The following is a 21,641-nucleotide window of genomic DNA, read 5'->3' as shown; positions in this document are numbered from 1 at the left end:
AGCATCAGAACTAGAAAAGAAGCTGAAAGGATGGATACCAAACCTGTAGCCATTGTAATTTCACTTCCTAGTTGGGGGAGTTGATAGACACGTGTTACCAAATGTGAGGTGTTCTCATGTCTGAATGGTAGCTAGGTAGCGTCCACTCCATTCTTTGTACTACTCTGAAACCCAAAGTCAAAAGAAGTCCATGAAAACAGAAATGAATTTATAGCAAAATGTCAAGTGGCAAAAAAGCAGATTACATACCGATCGCTGGCCTTGCTCACATCTTCCACTGCCCACAGATGTGCGGCTGTCCAGAAGGAAATCTCCAGAAAGCATTAACATCCCATCCGTGGACCATGCACTAGGTCACCTGAAACATTCCTAGTTTAGATTTCACTTGAAACTCCTATTCCCAAGGCTCTCACGGTCCTAGCCACAGATAAAACTGAGTTGCATGGCCTGCAGGAAATGCTGTTCTTGTTGGTCAGTTGGTCAGATGTGAGGTGACTCGTGTGTGTGTGTGTGTGTGTGTGTGTTTGTGTGTGTGTGTGTGTGTGTGGCAACTCTTAACTTAAGCATTTTATAATCCATTGAGCCAAACAGTCTCCATGTACAGTTAATGCTGCCCCCTCAGCCTCTTACATTGTCGGAACCCCATGCACGTGGTTGCCATCCTCCGTGCTTTCTTGGGAAATACGCTGATCAGGCTGGCCGGCAGACAACTCCAGGCACACAGTAGAATCCAGTGGACCCCACTCATCTTCCTTTCTGGAATTCGGGCCAGTTTGCCACCCTGGAAAGGCCTTAGCCTTTCCCTGGAAGAAGAGGGAAGCCAAGTGGAAGTGTTCCTCTAACCCAGAGTGCACCTTCAAGAGGCCTTCCTACTTCCTACTTGATTAGCTCCTGTTCTCCCTTAACGGTGCTTACAATAGTTGTCCCTTGTGCTTCCTGTTCTGAAAGCCAAGAAGAAGGAAGGGAAGATGAGCCTCCTAGTCCAGTGAGCAGTGGCACACCCGGCACCCCTGTGGGCAGGAAGAAAAGCAATCATGTTAAAAATTGACCACTCTCTCCATCTTCCGGGGACCTAGTCTGTATGGTAGTTAAGAGTGGTAAGCAATATCCTCCACTTCTCCACTGAGACTAGTCAGACTGGTCACCATCCTTTGGAGGAAGTAGAGAGACATCTGTAATCCAATGAACAAGCTGATGGTCCCAAGACTGCTGCTGTCAATCAAGTCAGAGGGGTGTGACTTGTCTGCCCAAACATCTGCCTCCTCAGGTTGTAAAGGTTTTACAAAATTTGGAAGCACATCTCCCTCATGAGGCAAATGAATTCAAATCTAGTTTTGCCAATTGTATAAAATGAGCCTTGGGGAGACCCATAAAGCCCCCACCCACCAAGCAGGTTGTATTAGAATTCCTGTCTTGGACTGAGAAACTGACAAGACACTAAAATTAAGAATCTCTTAGAATCACGCTCATCCAGGTAACCTGGAAACTGTTCACAAAAATTTATTTTACATCTATTTATCTCCATGAAAAAAAAATCTGAAGAAAGATAATGCCCGGTGGAGAAAGAGTAAAATGAAAACTTATGCCTTTCATAGGATAGAAACCACGGGAGAATGAGGTGTAGATGGCGAAGAAGCAGATGAAACGTGAAAATTCAAACTGAAGACAGATGGATTGTTAAATTTAATTTCTGATTGCTACCATTTTCTTGGTGGTAGATTATAAATGGTGTTTTATAACTCGCCACCGCGCAGGGGTTTTCTGCGTTGGTGTCCTGCGGAATTCGGTTCATCCTGGAAGAAATGGCAAAGCTCTCAGGGTAGAAATCAGCTCTGGTGTCTGATCCTTAAGGCAAAAGCTGCGTTGGCCTCCTGGTGTCGGGACAGATCACTGCTGCGCTTTCTAGGCCTGAAACACTTCCTGCCCACAGGAAGAGAGTGGTCTTTACGTGTTTAAGAGCTGGCCGGCGAAGGGACAAAAAAGATTTTGCACTATTTGACAAGTGATATGAAATCCCATTTTTGGTAGCCACAGAGTATTTTTTGAGGGGTCACGGTTGATGGTGTTTTAAAACAGTGTCATACTGTGGAGCCCAGGCTTGCCTTAAAATCATAATCTTCCTGCCTCTGCCTCCTGAGTGCTGGGATAGTTGGCACCACCATACTCAGCGATATGGATGCTTTATGGCAGTGGTTCTCAACCTTCCTAACACTGTGACCCTTTAATACAGTTCCTCACAGCGTGGTGACCCTAACCGTAAAATTGTTTCCATTGCTACTTCATAACTGTAATTTTGACACTGTTATGAATTATAATATTTTCTAATAGCCTTAGGCAACCCCTATGAAAGGGTCATTTAACCCCCTACCCCACACAAAGGGGTCACGATCCACAGGTTGAAAACTGCTGTTTTGTGGGGACTAAGCTGCACTTGCTATGCTGAAACAGGGGCCAGAAGGAACAGAGCTTCAAGTATCTACTAGCTGGCCCTGCCAGAGGAAGTTTGCCAGTCTTCCCTCTGGGACCTGGGTTTGGTATGGCCTGGCCAGTATAGGCATCCCAAGGTCTTTATCCCGTCTCCTCGTCACTGCCTTGTGGAGAAGAGGATCACTGAAGTGGTCTAAGTACCAAAGACAGACAAAGTTTGGGAAATGGGAGCTTTAAAAGGTTCTGATGTGCCCTTGCTGATGGTGGATGTTGGTGTAGCTACAATGAATCCGGTGCTGGAGTAAAGAGAGGGGGAGGCGGGCAGGGGAGTACACGTTCTGTCTTGAAAATGAAAAGTCCTGTATCCCAGGACTGCTACAGCGGGATCTTCCTGAATGTGGTCTGAGCAGCAGTCAGGGGCGGTCACACTCTGCAGCTCCTCACCCACCAGGCCTCTTTCCCAACTGAAATAATAATGTCTGAGCCTAATTAGAATAAAGCTCATTAGAGACAGAGACAGCCATTAATGCCTCCACTGATTTTTCTAATGAAATGAGCCGGGGGAGGAGACTTTAACGGGGCAACTAATTATTTTTTGTTTTCTTCAGCATTTCTTCCGCATTTAAAACTGTTGCTGTAAGCTGTCACTGGTAAATGAAAGTGGAGCTGAAAGTGACGTGTGATGTTTCTAGCCCTGGGAACATCGTCTGCTTCTATCCTACACCCCCACCCGGAGCTGTAAGATCCTAGTCTCAGAGGCTCTTATTCCCCAGCCTGGTCCCGTTGTGCTTCCTCTGCATTCTGGCTAGTGGCTCCTGGGTACTGAAGTTGTGAATGTGGCTATCCTGCCTCATGCTCCTGGTTCAAGGCTGGATGTCCACATTCCACAGAAACTTGGATATGCCATTGCCTCAGGACTGTGATACCTAGAGGAATAAATTGTGAGCTAGCTGGGCGGAGAAGGGAAATTCCTATTGAATTTATGTACAGGAATTCAGATGGGGCAACCACATTTTATTAATCAAAATGTTCCTGGCTACTCAGAAAGCAGTGACGTCCTGCAGTGCCAGGTAGAGCCTGTTACAGAAGGATAGCAATCATTCAAACCTGAGTATGTGGCAGGGCAGAGCACGTGCCTAGCATGCATTGACACTGTAGGTTCAGTCCCCAGGACTGACAAAGAAATCAAAGTGGAACTGCTCCCACGTATGTATGCTGCACATTAGACTAGTTTAAATACATACAAATGTGGGCTAGGGGACAGTGGGACTCTAGCATCAACTTCTAACCCCTCCTTACATCCGCCCAGCCCTCTCCTCATTCCACACTGTTGGAGCAGCACAAGCCCACAGCCAGCCTGACCTCTGCTCATCCTGTAGCTACAGCTGATCCTGTTGAGTTGTTAAAGAAGGCAGGGCTTCCTCCAGGGGCTCTAAGATACAATGACTGCTTCCTTCTCTAATCAAAAGGGCAGGGTATTTTGATTGCTGACACTCACCAGCCTCCTTTCAAGGTGGAGTGGTCACAAGTCATGTGACGGGACGCTCACAGGATTCTAGTAGACACCAAAGGACAGATGAGCAGCAAGCGTCAAGTAAGGGAGGCCACCTTTTTAGCCAAATCACTCGGCACCCTGTAGGGGTAACGTAGGGCCACCAAGAGGGGAAGGGACAGCGTCTCCTTGGAGCATCTGGAGACAAATCGACAGGAAGATGCCATATCAGACCCAGGTCATACAGACTTAAGTAGCCAGGCAGTGGATGCTGGAGATGTGTAATGACAGAGAGTAGTAAGTGTAAGCCCAGACTGAGGCCCAGAGAATACGCCACCCCCCTGGAGCTGTCTGTCTAGTGGGGGCAGTACATGAGCATAGCTTAGTACCTGTTTTCAGATACTTTTTTCCATGCCTAATAAAAATGTTACAAGATAAATACTTACAATTATAAACTTGACAACTTCATCAAGGTATAATTGATCTTACAAACATATAAAGCTAACTGATTTTACATGCATGGGCCAATGGTTTTTAGTAAGTTTGCCCAACTGCACAGCTATCAGCACACTCTAACTTTGAAACACTTGTATTCCGTTATTAATGGCTTTCCTGCTTGCTTGTGGTCAGTCTCCACTTACCACCTGTGATCGTGTATCTTTGGGTTTTATTTCTTTGATAACTATAAAAAAAAAAGGATACAAATCTTCGCATGGCTTCTTAGGATTGCCAAGCCACCATAGAAGCAGCTATACCTACTATGTGCCTCATCTAGCAGTGAGTGAGGCCTGTACCCACTGTGTGCCCCAGCTCTCGGTGAGTGAGACCTGCACCCACTGTGTGTCCCAACTAGCAGTGAGTGAAGCCTTTACCCATTGCACACCCTCAAACACTGGCTGCTATGAGTATTTAATTTTTCGTTGCTTTTATTAGGCTTTTTTATTACTAGAGCAGAGTGTGTTTCTCCTTGTGTGCTTTGGCTTGTATTTTCTTGTGAATGACTTCCCACCCTCTGTGCTTTACCTCCTTACACATGTCTTCATTTAAAAGAAAAGTATGAATTTGTCTTAGTTTTCATAGATTTCATATTAAATCCTTTGGCTATTTTTGCCAGTATGAAGTTTTCTCTTTTTTAATGTATAAGTATAAATGTGTGCAGATACGAAGGTAGGGGTGTGTCTGTCTGTCTGTCTGTCTGTCTGTCCATGTGTGCACATGCATCTACACACCAAAAGACAGCCCTGGGTGCCATCTTCAGGAGTGCCTCTCTTTTCTTTGAAGCAAAGTCTCTGACTGGCCTGGAGCTCGCTAGTTAGGGCGCACTGACTGGCCAGCGAATCCTCCTGCCTCCACTGTGCCCAGTTGTGTGTGCTTGGGGGCCAGGGTGCACGTGTGTGCATATGCATGTGGAGGCTTGGAGTTGACCTCAATGACTTCTCAGACATGTTCTACTTTATTTATTGAGACAGGCTCTCTCTGAACCTGGAGCTTGCTCAGTTGGCTAATCTGGCTAGCAAGTTTGCTTCAGACACCCAGTACCTGCTCCTGACTGCTGAGATCACAGGTGGCCATTAACCCATCCCAGCTTTTTAAGTGAGTTCCAAACTCTGCTCCTCACACTTAGCCCCAACACCAGCTTTCACGTGGATTCTGGAAACGAAGTTCATTTCCTTCTGGTCGCAAGGCAGAGGCTCTGAAGACTGAGCTCTGCCTCTGTATAGTGTTGACTTTATATTTTTATGTTTTGGGTTTTTTTTTTTACATGCTCAAATACACACACACATACACACACACACAGGTATTCTGTTTCTTTGAGGCTATTTAACTGTTTAGTTGACATCTCCTCAGATAAATGAAAGTTTGGTGTTATGCTCTAGTAAATTTTTAAGATTTAGGACACTGTCAGATACTTAATTTCCATGCAGCTTAATCTGTAGTTCTAGGATATGACATTCAGTATGAGGCATAGGGTTCTGGACATTTGCTTTTTTATTTATTTATTTACTTATTTACTTACTTGTTTATTTTTGGATGTGTCTTTTAAAAGAAGGAGGAGGAAAAGGAAAGATGAAGGGGAGGGGGAGGAGGAGGAGGAGGAGGAGGAGGAGGAGGAGGAAGAAGAAGAAGAAGAAGAAGAAGAAGAAGAAGAAGAAGAAGAAGAAGAAGAAGAAGAAGAAGAGGAGGAGGAGGAAGAGGAGGAGGAGGAGGAGGAGGAGGAGGAGGAGGGGGAGGAGGAGGAGGAGGAGGAAGAAGAAGAAGAAGAAGAAGAAGAGGAGGAGGAGGAGGAGGAGGAGGAGGAGGAGGAGGAGGAGGAGGAGGAGATGATGATGAAGATTGATTCAGAATCAAAGGAGATAGCTAGAAGCAGATTAGTCTCAGGAAATGGAGCCAAGGCTGCCATCAGTCTGCACCCACTAAGTCCAGAGGCCAAGAGCATGTCTTCTCTGGGGGCTACAGGAATGCAGGATTTAACTGCCCTGCTCTAAGAGATTGGCCATTTGGTTTTGGTTGGTTGGTTGTGGTTTTGTTTGGTTGTTTGTTTTTCGGGTGCATAGGGCAGCACATGCTAGATAGACACTTTATCACTAAGCTGTACCCTCCTTTTTGTTGTTGCTTATATGTTTGTTTGGGTACAAGGTTTTGATAAGTTGCCAGAGCTAACCTTCAACTTGGAAATCATCTGCTTCAGCCTCCCAAGTAGCCTAATATTACAGACCTGTGCCACCAGACCCAGATTTCCCTGTAATTTGAATCTATATCAAAGCGGCCCATGGCTCTTTCATGTCCTTTTCCTGGACACCATCAGTCAAAGTTTCCACTCCTGCAGTGTGCTGGGTCTCCAGGGAAACGTCCCACAGGTCCTTCGAACAAGCCTGGAATAGTGACTGACAGTTCCCAGCTCCAGTCTCAGGGTCTTTACAGAGGTTTTTGTTTTGGGTCCCTTTATGGAGGTTGGAGAGACATACTTCAGCAAAGAGACCTACTGTGCATCACTCAGCCTGCTCAATCCTGCTTCCTAACTCCTGACTGATGAACGTTTGTTGATTCTAGTTTTTAGCAATTCTTTAACTATTTAAATGAGACATGAAGTCCTATTAGCAGAAGAAAGTTCTCTGGCCTGCCCAGGAGGACTATATACAAATGGGGGTTCCCGCGGGGTGTGGGGACTGGATTCCCTCAGCAATTCTCTGGGTCTGTACATACTTACAACTGTATGCCGTATGATACCTCCTAGCTGCAATTTGTTCTGATTTCAGAAGTCTTTGCTACCAAAATATTTGATCCTCTGAGCTGTGGCCAGGTACTAAGAAAAATGAAACTGACTGGAATTTGAATTTTCTTAAGTCATGACAGTCTCACAGAAAAGGCAAAGATTCGTGCAGGAATCTTGGGCTTCTCTGAGATTTACTCACAAGCCACAAGGCTCCATTCCTACCCTGCAGGGCTGATATGAATAATAAATGAAGCGATGTCTGCAGAGAAACTCACTGTGGTTTGTTTTCCTCCTTCCTGTAGCAATTACAAAAATTCAGGGGAACAAATTCTCAGGAAATGAAGGTTTCAGGATCTTTCTTTTTTACAGAGGGTTGATTCAGCTTTGTCCCTCAAAGGGTATCGTAGAGGGTCTTCGTGTGTTAGCAGTCAGCTTGGAGGATCTGAAATGGTCCTTTGGGTTATTTGGTTGTTTTGCTTTTTAATGTGTGTTCATTTGTGTGTGTGTGTGTGTGTGTGTGTGTGTGTGTGTGTGTGTGTGTGTGTGTGCGTGCATGTGTTCTAGGAGGACAGAAGGATGTCAGATCTCCTAGATCTGAAGTTACAGACATTTGTGAGCTGTCATGTAGACATTGGGAATTGAACCCAGGTCCTCTGCAAGAGCAGCCAGTGCTCTTAACCACTGACCCATTTCTCTAGCCTTGAGTCCTTTAGTAGTTTTTTAATCTTGTAGCTCTTTTGTATTGTTAAAAACACTGTGTTATTAATAAGTACAAAGGTTTCATATACGTGTGTGTGTGGTGTTTGAGTGTGAGTGTGTGTGTGTGTGTGTGTGTGTGTGTGTGTGTGTGTGTGCATTATGTGCAGGTATGTGTGTGTGCTTGAGTGATCTCACTGCCAAGCTCTTCCTCATGATGGAGGAGGGGCCCTCTCACCCTCACGTGAGCTACCTACACCTTTGCCTAGATTTGAGGCTTTATTTTGACATAAGGTGGAGAGGAACTTTTGTTTCTACCATAGAACTTGTATTCATGTATAAGAATTGGGGTTCGGATCTGCCTGGGACACACTGCTGAGGAGGGAACAGAGTTCTCTGGCCCCTGTCAGATCACACCTTACAACCACAGCCTCAGTCACAAGGGTTCTTTCGCCCTTGCTGGGAGCCTGAACAAACCCAATGTTTATCCTAACGGTGAGAACAGAAGTGGCAAGAGCCAACTGTATTGATTACCTGACAGAATGATGTATTCCCCACACAGAACCCTGATCACAGCCCTATTGGATAGAGATCATGGCTGTGCCCAAGAAACCAAAGCCTATTATTTTGCCCAGCATCCATCAGTGAATCCAGTCTGAGCCTCCTCAGGTCAAGCCTAGATAGATTTGTATGTATCCTGTATCACACGATGGAAAATAAACTCCCAGTGATCAGGAACCTTGAAGGTCTCCTGTATATCTCTGCAACGGTGATTGAGAGAATAGTTCCTGCCTGGTCTGGGCCAAAGTGAGGGACAGTGTCAGCCTGAGCCATGTCACTGGGTAGGCTGTCATGGGGTGACTGCTACCTACATCCTCTTCCTGGGAGCACTGGTTGTCCATTTTCTCCATCCACTAGAGATTTTATGCCGCAAATGAATGAAACCTCAAGTTGGCACTGGACTTAGACACTCTGCAAGGCACTCAGAAAGTCAAGAAGTGGGTTATCAGCCCTGCTTCTGTGGGTCCCAGGGCTTCGTTGTATGGCAGCGTGTGTCTGTTTGTTGTGTTTTCTTCATGCATATGAAATATACTTGTATACATGTGCCCACACACTATGAGCAAATGATAGTCACAATTTAGACTCTATTAATACTTTCAACAGCCATGTTAAATAGCTGTCCTCATTTTTATTTGATCAGTGAGAAAAACTGAGACTAAAAGAGGTAACTTGAACAAGGTACCAAAATCAGCAAGAAACACAGCCAGGATTAGCAGCCAGACATGGGACTAAAAATTCGTTATAGTGGCACTTAGCATTAGGGAATTGTGACATATTCCCAATATATGCAGATGTATAACAAGCATTTAAACATGTTACATGTTAGATGAATAGTTACATTTTAAAATTTTTAAGTATTGGTATTTTTAAGAATGGATTCCAGTTATTTAGAAAATTCTGGGTTTGTTTGAAAAATATTTTTTTTACTGAATATGCTGGAAAGAACCATAGGCTGGGGGGTTAGAAAAGTACATCTAGTAACCAAAAAATCGTAGGTTTTTTTACTGTAATAAAATATGATTTATAATTTTATAAATTCAGCCTGAAATCAAAGGAGTAGATACATGGTAAACAAAGAGTTGTTTGCTACCGATACTTCATGCACATCAACTATAGAAATGAAATAGAACCAAAATAAAAGAACAAAGGATGTCTGGAGGTTGCCTGATATAGGTGTATTATAAAATAGTTAACAAGAAGATAGCTTGGGATGATGCTTGCTTATCTAAGTAAGATAAACTACCAAAGTACTTAGTGCCATGCACTATTTTCAGTTATATTACTTGAGGTTCTTATTTTTATATGTTATTGAGCCAAAAGATCTGTTTTTAAAGGAGCATTTGTGCCCAGGTTTAGAGCATCTAGCTTGCACATGAAGAGAGAAACCAGTGAAGTGATTGGTGCAAACCAAATAATCCAACTTGACCTTTCACAGCAGCCCTTCTGTGACATTGTGGTGACACAGAAATGTGGTTTTGTCTTGTACTGTCTGAGGAAGTTACATACTTTTGATCAGGACAGCCCAGCCAGGTCAGATACAGAACCTCAATCCCGGTCCCAGCTGTGTCTTCACAGTGGCGAGGGAACGGAAGAGCCTCAAAAGCAGCCATTTCCTACTGTCCTCAAACTTGCCAGGAACCTACTCGCTGGCCGGCTCATCAAAGGTCCTGTGGTTGGAGTCATCTGTTAAGACATTCCACAGCCCCAGATCTGTCACGTGTGTTCATAAAACCCTTATTTGCGGTTCATCTAAACCATTTTAGAGTGAATTAAAAACTCAGGCACCCCTGGATTTTACACACCTTTCTCCTGTGACATTTTAAAATCCAATTGTGGGGGTGGGGGAAGCTGTAGAATGTGAGCCGCTGAAAGTGACCCTTGTGTCTTCCTGCTGAGAGAGAGAAACACTTTGACTTTCTTGGTGTAAGCTGTATCTCCTATATGCCTGTAATATAAGTTGAGATAAATTCTGCCCGGTGTTTTTAAAAAGCTTATTATAGGATTGGTCTATCACGCCTTGAATAAATAGAGCTTGAAAATCAGCCTGCATGTGCGCATGTACCGTGCGTGCATGCATGCGTGTGTTCCTGCGTGTGCAGCATCAGTCTAAACCCAGTGGTCACTGATGAAAACTCGAGTCTATTACAGAGCAGACGTAAGTTGGAAGCAAATGGACCAGCCTCGGCTATTCTTGACCCTGGTTTACGTTGTTTACCCATGTGACCTTTGCTTTTGTTTCTTCCCAGGGTCGGGATTACTGTTCTGAAGAAGAGGATATCACATAGCATCGGTTCTCAGTCGGACCAGGAGCTACTACTGTGTAAATAGGTTGCACCCCAGTTGAAACCTTTGCAAAGGTCGGTTCTCTTCACTGAACAGCACTATAGCGAACGAAGACTGTTCCATGTCCTATGCCCCATTAAATTACAGTGTTTCTTAATGAACCTGCAGAGGAATATTGCTAAACACAAACACACACACACAAGAACAAAAACAACAACAACAAAAAAAAAAACTGTTCTGGAACTTTCTTTGTTGCTGCTAGTTAAAACTTGTTGCAACTTTTCACTTCTCTCGTGTCCAAGTATGCAGCAAAATTCTGCAGTTCACTTTAAAGATGTTATTGGTTTCAGGATGCTCTCTAGCCTGTATCCTCGGCGATTGGGTAGAGGTGAACTCTGATACAGATGTCAGTTCTAGCCTGGTTCTGCTTTGATGTCAAGCATCCCCTCCCTTCTATTCTCCTTATCCATCTCTTTCGAGTGGTCCAGAGATGGCCTGAGCCTTGCTTCTCACTGGTAACGTGGGGCTTTGGACATGGGATGGTGGCCACGGTGAGCCTAGTTTCTCTGCTTGAAAGAGCCACAATTGATTGAAAGCCTGTTGTAACCTAACCTGACTCCCGGAAGTGACAAAGGAACAAGTGAGCAGTAGGTTGTTCCGCTTACTAGGACTCTTAGTGCAGGATTAAGCTTGTAGCATTGGCTTTTGCTCAGATGCAAATGGAAGTGTGACCACGTGACCACAATCATTTTCAACCCCTCCCTCCTCACTTTTTTTTCTAAGAAAATAAACATTTTGCTGTTTTTCTGTATCCTTGTCTTCTCCCATTCATCCAGTTCAGTTAAAGATGACCCTAGGTGTGGAAGCTAAGTCCTCCTTCACAGGGACACTGATGATTGGCCTAAATGGCTCCCCACCCTTCTGGAGACATCGAACATGGTTTGGAAGGGCTGTGAGTGGTCAGAGGAGATGAGGCGACAACCCCGTGACTTCTTAGGAGGGCTGGAAACCACTGTCAACCTTTCACTCTGTTAACTTATCAGAACACGCTGTTTTCTGAGTTCCCCCTTCGATGTGTTATGTGAGCCTTGCCCCTTCATTCGTTTCTGTTTCCAGCTCTGGTAGTGTGGGTTAAAAAAAAAAAAAAAAATGTCTGCCTACTAGAAAACATAGGACATCCACGCTGGTGATGTTACTTGGAGAAGTGAAAGCCAAAAGCCCCTGGTGGTGGGGAGTGTTGACTGTGTGTTCAGTAGAGTTTATTTTTCCATACTATATGAAGAGAATGATCTCTTCTCAAAGACAGAAGTAATATTTTTAACAAATATTGTCACAAGTAAATAGCAATCAAAAGGAGAAAAAATAACTTTTGTATTTTTTTAATCGTGTTTGATAGCTTTGATGAGGGTTCTCTTTGTTACTTTCAGGGGAGGGCACCCTATTAAATGCCACGCCAGCAGTCCTGGATTGAGCTTGTCCTACACACACACACACACACACACACACACACACACACACACACACACGAATGCTGTGTTTTTCTCAGAGGGTTGTGAATTTCAAGGGTCTCACGATCAGCCACACTGCCTGCCACCTTGGAAGATGGAATAGTTACAAGAGAGACAGTTAAGATGCTCCCAATTGTCTGGAAATTGTCTGCCACACAGACTAAAACAGGAAGCTAAATTCGTTCTTGCCGAAATGAGCCTTGGCTTTCAAAGCTGTCCGCAGATTCTTCATCTCCTGTCAGACCCAAGGCAGCAAAAGCGAGGGGGAAAATGCAGTGGAGTTCTATAGAAAATGGACTCGGGTGTTTAGCAACAAAATGCCATAATTCTTGCATCCAGCAGCAGCTATTTTGGGGAGCAGCTGTGGTCGTTATATAAACAGAGTTTCAGCCCAAAGCTTAGGCTTTTTATCCAGCTTCAAGCAGAAAATACGGGGAGAGTCGAGCAGTCTGGGGTTTTAAGTTCCCTCCCTTCGTGTGTTTTTTCGGCCAAAGGACAAAAATAGTTTTCCTCAACTGTAAATGAACTGCTAAACCCCACCTCAGCCCTGTTCACTGGAGACTTTGTTCACTGTTCTCTGGATGGCCTATTCCGGAATCTCATGTTCTTATCAAGCAAGAATGAAGTGAATGTTAACGTCTTCCGTTTGACTCCTCTACTTGGTGTCTAAGACAGTGTCTTTCCAGAAGACCAGCTCCCTGTACCCGAAGATGAGACACCCATGTCCTTTCCCTCGGTCACAGGTAGCACCTTGGATGTCACTCATGTCTCTCGGGAACCTCACTTTTGAGTGTTAATGAGCCCCTAAGTGCTGTTTAGGAAACAGCGGTTTTCCACCATTCTCTCGCCCATGTTCCTCTCGGATACTTTGCTGTAAAACGAAGTGATTCTATCTTCAGACGCACGTTTGGTCGCCTCTAGAAATAGGTCCAAGAAATGGGATGGATGACTGGGTTGGCATGAAATGCCTGACTGTGTTAGCAACACTCAAAACTGTCTGTTTTCCATTTGTTGGTTTGAATCATAAAATTGTCAAGTGATTTGTGTTTGTACTTTATTTTTCTATACCTTCTGGAAGGATCTAAATTAAAAATATATGCCCCTCCCCCATGTCAGAACATTAAGCAGACTGTCTCAGGTATAATGAAAAGAATCGTCCAGTAGAGATAGTGGAACATCTTGCTAGTTGTCCTGTCTGTAGGACTCGAGAGTTGGGAGGAGGGAGGAAGGCAGGGAAATGGCCTGGTAAAACCAGGAAACAAATGTTGAAGAATGGACAGAGGTTATTTGGAGAGCTTTTAGTGTGGCTGTGTGCTATGGCAGTTGGTCTAGCGGCCAGTGGGCGGAGTGGGCCTGCTGGAGAGATGTGTAGCTGGGTTACGCACGGCTCGCCTTCCCCACGTTGTAGAGTTGTAAAGGTTCAGCAGTATGTGCGCGGCTTTCTTTTGCTTGGCAGCGATTCAGGACCACAGAGTGCTGCTCTCATAATTGAGTACGTGTTTCTTACTGGCAGACAAGCTCAAAAGAGGCTTTTACCTCGACCAGGCCTCCTAGCCCCAGGCTTAAGCAGAAGCATAGAGTGACATTATGGTCTATTTAGGAACAAAGAAGTTTCAAAGTCCAGTGATGAGAAAACTAGGTCAGCCCCCAGAAACAGCCACACAGTGGCTGGTCTCTCCCTGTCTGCTGTGCCTAGCATCTGAAGCTGGCCTTTGATGACTCAAGTAAGAAATACATGGCCCAGGAATAGCCTTGGTTCTCAGCTCCCAGGCGCCTGCCTGTTCCTCCACTATAGAGCCGCTCTGTGTCCTGGGTGTACCAGAGAGACAACTGCCCAGCCGGGTGTGGTAAGCTTCACACTTGACCCAGTTGATGGCCTCCGACCTTAAGTTATAACTTCGTCCTCCACCCAACCTCACATCCATGTTTCCTCCTCTTCCAGCAGAAGTCCTATAACCCTGCTGAAACAGATTACACCTCCCCTGAGCTGTCCCTCAGTCACCTACAGTGCAGTTTGGCATAGTGAGAAGTCCTGTTTAGATGCTGGGTGAGAATTTAAAAGTTGCCCCATCTCTACTAGTCCTGAGAAAAGAAACTTCATTAAATATGTTTGTTTTATAGTAAGAGAAAAGATCACCTTCTTAATGGAGGAAAAGACAAAAGACATTTGAAAGACAAAGTGATTGGTATCAGAATTCGCTCCCTTAAGCTTCTCTCAAAAACAAGGGATGGGGCAGCATCATGTTGTACTCTAATTTTACATGAACACTGCCTTTCTGGCTCTTTCCACCAGAAAGCTATCTCTGGGCTATATTTCTTTCTACCTTTTTAGAAATCAGTCCTTTTGTTAAGTTGTTTATAACTCCAATAGAAAAATAAGGCATGGTCGGTGGGTAGGGATGATGTATTTAAAAGGCATAATGAAATAGTAGCTGGAAGCAGGGCCTTCAAGACATCATGGGTGGATTGGCAGACCCCAAGGTGCCCCTGCAAAGCTATGTGAGCCCTCTACAGATGCTCTGGGATAAACTGGTGGAATGCCTTGAATGAGGTCCGTGGATCTCCTTTTTGCAGATAAGTGGATGATTCTAATATCTATGGGGAAGGCACCTTGATATCTGTCCACAGTCACCTTTTCTATTATATCTCGGGGGGGGGGGGGATGAAACAACCCTCACAAGTCTGTGGGAGAATACCTGCCCCTATGACAAAGCCTGGGGCCGTTAGTGATGCTGAGGTTTCCATCGTAGCTGAGATCTGAGTTTATCTTGAGTGGGAAGAGGAAAAGCAGCTCTAATCGTTGTTATTTATGTTCAGTCTGTGGCTAGTGTTGCCGATGACATGCTGTCCTTATTCCGTGTGTCCCTCAAAACAGTCCCTTCACCCCCGAGTTCTAAGAAGTGTGTCTTACAGTTGAATCCATCTGTCCAACGAAAACACATGTGTTGAAAGAGGAAACATCATTAGAGTATATTTCTATTAGTATTATTACTACACACCTTGCAACACTGTGAAAAAAAAAAAACAAGCCTTGAAGGGGCATCCACCTTCTACAGTCTCTCTTTGGCTCCGTTACCAGCTTACTATCTTCATGGGGACTCTTAGCTGGCCCTCCCTAATCCTATAAACTGCACAAGAACCTGAAGAAGCCACTGGTGACAGAAGACTTTGGGGCTCAGAGGGAGAAGGCTTGTGGGAGAGGGTTGTCACATCCTTTCAGCTTTTGAGAAAAGAGGCAACTTATTCCACCTTTTGGGTGCTGTGGATCCCCCGGCTCCCCTCAGTCCCCTAAGCTTGTTTCTTCAGAGGCTTTTCTTCGGTAGGCTAAACGCAGAGAGATCTGAAAGGCTGAGGAGATAATGCCTGGACCAGTGACCTGGATGGAGATCCTTTCTGGTAGGCTACAGTTGAGTGTTTCTTTTTGATCGAGAGTCTGAATTTTCCAGGCTAGTTTTAAGTACCAGACCTAGATATGACTCTCAAGATCTTAAACGTTTTCAGAAGTCATGTGGTAACCTAGAGAGGGTCACTGTAGTCCAAGGATGGGCCAGCAGCTCAGGAACTCCACAGAGTTCATCTCCTGGCTTCATAAGACTCCTGGGGCAAGAGATGACTCATCGCTCCAGCAGCTGGTAAAGGTGCTACCTGGAGGGGACCCACAGTCACCCTCATTCAAAAGGATGTCCTTGCCCAGGTTCCTTGTGACTAGGTCTTCGAGATGCTGATTGCTTCTAACCTAGCAACTTGCACGTTCCCTCGGGATGATGTGGGGATGGCTCTTATCTCTTGGAAGCCAGAGGGATTCCTTAAAGTCAGGAAGGTCCCACCATGCCCAAGTCTCCTGTATGGCACTGTCTCTTTGCCTTGGTACATTCTTCTCCCCTTCCCGGGGACTATTTTTAGACCAGGTCTTTGAGTTTGACTGAATACGATTTAAAGTAAAAAGAGCAGCCTAAACTTAGCCAGAACTGCCTTCAGTTCTACAGGGTTGAAAATTAGACCTCAGGGGGCGACTTGGCTCAGCCCCAGGAGTCAAAAATAAAATAAAAGCTTAGCGTTTCAGTCCAGACCTTCAGGGTCTCTTCTCCTTTGACAGACAACTGAGCAGTTTTGCAGGAGATGCCAAGCCAGATTTTTTTTTGCCATCCAAAGAAAGATGTAAATTCATAAAATTACTGTTTTCTTGGATCAGACCCAGACAGTTGCCTTATTAGGACTTTAAATTTGGATCTATTCTTTTAATACATACACAACGATAGATGGATAAACAAAACATAAATACTTAATCATAGACAGGCTGAGGGTAGGGGGAAGCTGGCGCTTACCATTTTGTAATCACTACAATAATGTCTGAGGGAAATATCCACATAACTACAAGGAAGTATATACAGCAAAACCCCGTGGCTGCTTTTACAGCCAATGGGAGCACCGAGGTCTGTGAGTGGGCTCTCACCTTGTGCCCTTCTGTGCCTGTGTCTGCATGTCTGGTTTCTCTGGGCCTCTAGATCCACGTTTTGGCTCATGCTCTTTCCCAGGTCACTGGGATCGACGACACGTGCCAGGGCCAGCCCCAGCATTGCTCATCATTCCCACTCATCAGTGTGGCCTTGACTGTGACATTGCAGCTGCTCCACTGGGACGTGATGTTACCAACCTGGAGAGTTAAAAGTATTTTTCCTCGGGTTGTCTCAGGTGTAGTTACTCCTGGTAGGCTCCCGGCCCTGAGCCGATGAGCAAGCAATATGAAGGTGAACCAGTTTCTCCCCTCCAGAGGCCTATCACGAGGGGGAAACAATCCAGAAGGGCCACCTTAGAGACATCGCAGGACCCTATGGGATCACATCGCAGTGGTAGCCAGCCAGCTCCAGGCATAGAAGCTTCCAGAAAACAATGAGAACAAAATTCATCCTTGTCTGGGCACAGAGAGAAAGCTATCCAAGGAGTCGTCCATGCTGAGAGGACATGTCTTGCATAGGTGGGCCATGGGACCTTCATGCCATTGGACCTTCATGGGAATAGGGGTGGAGCTTAGAGTAGCAGAGAGAAGCGCAAAGGATGAGAACAGGGTAGCAAACCAGGCTCTGCGGCTTCGCTGTGGATTCGTAGACTGTGATGGAGTTGCTGATATGCCTCTGCACACTCCACTCCGCGTTGTCCCTGAGAGCAAGATGTGATCGTTCTCAGGATGGGGATTGCCTTCCTCTGGAAATACACAGCAGCTGGCTGAAAAGATTCATGCCCACCATCCTCTCTCCCCTTCCCAACTTCTCTTCCTGCCTCTAAAAGCTATTGGAGTTCAAGGGCTTTACCTGGGCTCAATCTCCTTTGGAGATTTGTGGGAGAGAGGGCTGGGTCATCCTGACCTGTCTTTAGAGAAATGATGGCTAAAAATACCTCTTGGGACTTAGGTTGGCCTAGACCTGGAGATGAGAGTGTACCCTAAAATAAATATTCAGGGAGTGGTGAAGGCTTCCCTGTTTAGCATGTGGTTCTAGCCAAGTTCGTAACCTTTGCATAGCCTTCCCCTGGGTTAGGTCACTAGCACTGACCAGGGAGGCAGCCAGGCCTCTGCTAGGGCACAAGTGCATACCTGAGTCTCGCCCAGGAAAGAGGAGCTGGGGAGCTTGGGGGTGGGGGCTTTGTTTTGTTTTGTTTTTTATCATAAAGTACAAATAAGTTGTGTGCAAATGCAGACTGTGCACAGTGGCTGAGGACCTTGTGGGGCAAGATGGGGGGGGGGGGGCAGCAGAATCGGGCTGTGAAACCAAGTCACAGTGCCTTTTAGGGTTTCCAAAGAACCTATTCAGTTCACAGCAGTGGGTCTCTCTCTCTCTCTCTCTCTCTCTCTCTCTCTCTCTCTCTCTCTCTCTCTCTCTCTCTCTCCTATAAAAAAGAAGAAGAAAAGTTCTAGGTAGAAGAAGCAGAATTCGATCCATTAGAATACTAGCAATAAGTAATAAGCCAGCTTGACCAGAAAGCTAGGCAGAGATTCACATGGGGTGAGGTCCCCAGAGAGGCTGGAGGCTGAGGGCGGCTTTTCCAGCCACAGGGCTGCGCCTCTCTGCTTGAGAATTCCAGGCAGCCCTTCCTTGTTGCACCTGATGCTTGCAGCTTCAAGCTGCTTGCCCCCCACCCCCTTCCTGGGTACAGCCAGACACACCTAACATCCATTTCCCAGCTAGACCTCTTGCTCCTCACCGAAGGATTTCTTGTTCTGTGTCTTGTGGTTCCCTCTGTCGTAGCCCACCGCCTAACTCTGGTCTGTATGGATGCTGATGCTGTAAGCCAGTGGAACATGTGGCCCCTCCCTAGCCCACTTGAAAATTAGGGTGCCCCCTCATCATCTCCTGCCCCTCCCCCAGCCTGGCTCAGTTCTCACTCATCTCTATCTCGCTGGCAAGACACAGTCAAGCTGCCTCCACGCCAGGTGTCAAAGGCTCCTCCCACAGGTATTGGCGGTTATTTAGGAAGATTGCCTTGGTTCAAGGGAAAGCTACTAGGGAAACAATCAACCTCAACCTAGTTTTGCCTTTCTGAGCACCTAAAAAATCAGCTCGGGTGGACCTGGGAACATGGAGAGAGGTATGCTGCCTGCACATGGACCTGTTTCCATCCCACGTGACTACTACCCCAAAACCTTTGTGAGGCGCAGCCTCCTGTACAATAATCCGTTATAGCATACATCCATTCACTTCTATAGTAATAGACATAGAAGAAAAGGGCACAATTTTAAAACAGCGATACGTAAATCAGTACAAAGGTAATTTCCTCTCTGCACTAAGTGTGGCCATGGGTAACTCTTGGTGTGTTGGATACCCACTTGAACAGCCACTACTCTTGCGCAAATCAGAGTACCGCAATGGCATCCCAAACCACTGTTTGGCCCTCCGCCTGCAGAAGGAAAAAGTCACAGAGCAATCCCCCGAGAGCTTTGAGTCTGAGAAGTCTGAGACAAACTCACACAGCCTAAATTTAAGTAACCGAGAGCCCTGGCAGGGGAGGCGCCCCTAGACAGTAGTGGCTACCGGTGCTAAGAACAAGCACACCGTACAAAGCCAGCCATTGTCCGTCTTCCCTCCCTGGGTCTCCCGAAAAGGACGTTGTCATTATCCCAACGCTCTCCTGAATGGAATTCTTTGAACCCTCAAAGTGATTAGGCCATACCAATCCCATGGCACCAGTGGACTGTGGCTTGAATATTATTTTTGATTTGACTATCAAAATGTTCTGATGATTCTGTTCCATTTTGAAAAGGGTCTGAGAAAGTATACGAGTCTAATTATATATACATATTTATACATGTGTATTTTTGTTTATTGTTACATTTTGACATTGGACTTTCTATTAAATAATTTTTAACAGTTGTCCTGGCTCTGTTCTTTCTTTTACTACTTGGGTCTGGGTTGAAGTGGGTAGAGAGATGTCTGTGTGAGACTTTGTTGATATTCCTTGCCTTCCTTTTCTCTATTATTAACTCCACTTTCGTGAGGTTGTCTTCTTCCCTTTCTGTTTCCACAGGACACATACTCAATCAGATACGCAGTTGGGAGCCCCCAACCTTCTTGCCATCTCTCGACTTGCCCATCTACTTCAGAACATTCACAAATCCAGAGATCTAGTAAAAATGCACACCTGGGAATATACAAAATAATGCCTTGAGCTTTATCTCTTGGGTACTCCCCCAAGAGTACACACTTTCGAGCACACACTACCCGTGAGACCTTGGGAAAATTACTTAACCTTTTTTTTTGCACTTAATAAAAAGCAATAGTCTCCTTGTAAGTTTGCCTGAAGGCAGTCCTTAGAAACAGCCTAACAAAAAGCCATCTGTTTCCCAGACTTATTTATTTGTTCTAGTCATTCCACCAACCTGATATACGTTATATGTTCACTGCATGCTAAGTTCTGGACTCACCCAAGTAAAGAGTCTGGGGCTTGAGGACTTTCAGACTTTGCCACTCTAAAGTCAAGCTTGCCAAAGGGGCAGCATGAATGGTGGGTGAGCCTGTGCGTCACATGCCCAGCTCATCCCTGCAACTGCCTGGCTGGCACTGAAGTCTCCATGGCACGTGTTCTGATCTGGTGGCCCAGCAGCCTTTGCTCATAGAAATTGTATCTTCCCGCTTTCCTGACGGTATGGTGGTAAGAGCTATAGTGGGGAAAAGAGCCTGTAATCACTGCTACCCTCCCCCGCCGTCAGCATTTTCCTCCAAACATCAAGTTGGAAGTTCAAATTCTGCTGAGTTTTATGAGTTGTTGAACAGGACCAAGGCTTGAGCCTAGCATGGTCCTGAGTCCCAGCTGGATCTTACAGAAACAAACCTGTTTCTTCCATTCTTCCAGCACAGACCCACTTAGAATCACAAAGGCTGATTCTTCCCCCCCCCCCCCAAGCAGAAGTCAGTGTAATTCTGGTTCTGCCTGATTTCCCTAAGAGTTATGTGTACAGGATGAACAGTTTCCAGTCATAGACACACACACACACACACACACTCACACACACACACACACACACACACTGCGAAGCAGACAGCACTCAGGTCAGGTAGCTTTCCAAATCTCTCATCATGTTTATAACTTTTCCCTCTAGTTTCTCAATATAGATGACAGACACACAAACACACACACACACATACACGAAATCCCATAACTTAAGTGACCTGGGGAAAGAACTGGACATCGAGCAGTGTTTGAGATCAAATTCTGATCAGGACTTTTGCCTTGGAGGAGACATTGATCCAGTCTTTGGGAGACGGTGGGCAGTTGGGCCTAAAACATCTCATCCACCTACCTCTCCACCACAGCTGAAAGCCACCTGGAACCTCACACCCAGCATCCCCATATTTGCCCATGACTGCTTTCCATAATGGCAGAAGCCCTCAGTGAAGAACAAGCCCTGAACTTTCCAATGCACAGCCAGATAAAATGGACTTTACAATGAGTCCTACCACAAGCTAATGAGAAGAATCACCGGGGGTGCCGGGGGTGGGGGTGGGGGGAGGGGGGTTAAAACATGCACAGGTTGGGCAGAGCCATGGATGTTAGACAGATGGATATGTATATTAGCCATCCCATCTAACTCCTCCAAAAACACCAATCTACAGATTTAGGAATGATGAGTGATGGGCCCAAGTGTGAGAACCAGAGTGTGCAGGTGAGAAGACACTGAGGCTGAGGTTTAGCATCTGGGAAACAGAGAGAACAGTCAGTCTATGGAGGCAGTCTACGGATTCCAAACGACTTAGTGAGTTACTGAGTGCTTCCAAACACCAGAGAAAAAATGCCTGCCAGTAGTAGCTCTCCTTCCAAACATGTGTGACCCCAGGTCTTCATGGTTCAGACAAGTGCTACAAGTAGGTAGGGGATGAGAATCTGTCACCTCAAACACATTAAATAAATTTATTAATTAAGCAAATATGATGTCACTTTGGCAGAGCCATGAACAGATGGGTCTCCACCA

General features: G+C 45.6%; 1 protein-coding gene across 3 annotated transcripts in view; it reads left to right on the top strand.

The window, feature by feature from the left end:
- Positions 1-19,545, top strand: part of 1700025G04Rik (RIKEN cDNA 1700025G04 gene) — a 206,598-nt gene extending 187,053 nt beyond the window's left edge. For 2 of the 3 annotated variants that reach the window (XM_030242805.1, XM_011248069.3), the window contains exon 6: positions 10,637-13,221. In XM_030242805.1, the coding sequence (XP_030098665.1) occupies positions 10,637-10,675 (39 nt within the window). In that variant the 3' untranslated portion in view covers positions 10,676-13,221. Of the gene's footprint in view, positions 1-10,636 lie in introns of all 3 variants that reach the window. The other variant, NM_197990.3, reaches the window with a different exon arrangement.
- The last annotated feature ends 2,096 nt before the right edge of the window (positions 19,546-21,641 follow it).

This window comes from Mus musculus, chromosome 1, assembly GCF_000001635.26.
Source record: "Mus musculus strain C57BL/6J chromosome 1, GRCm38.p6 C57BL/6J".
Classification (NCBI taxonomy): domain Eukaryota; kingdom Metazoa; phylum Chordata; class Mammalia; order Rodentia; family Muridae; genus Mus; species Mus musculus.
Note: the sequence above shows the minus strand (reverse complement) of the source record. Positions and strands in the feature narration are given on the sequence as shown.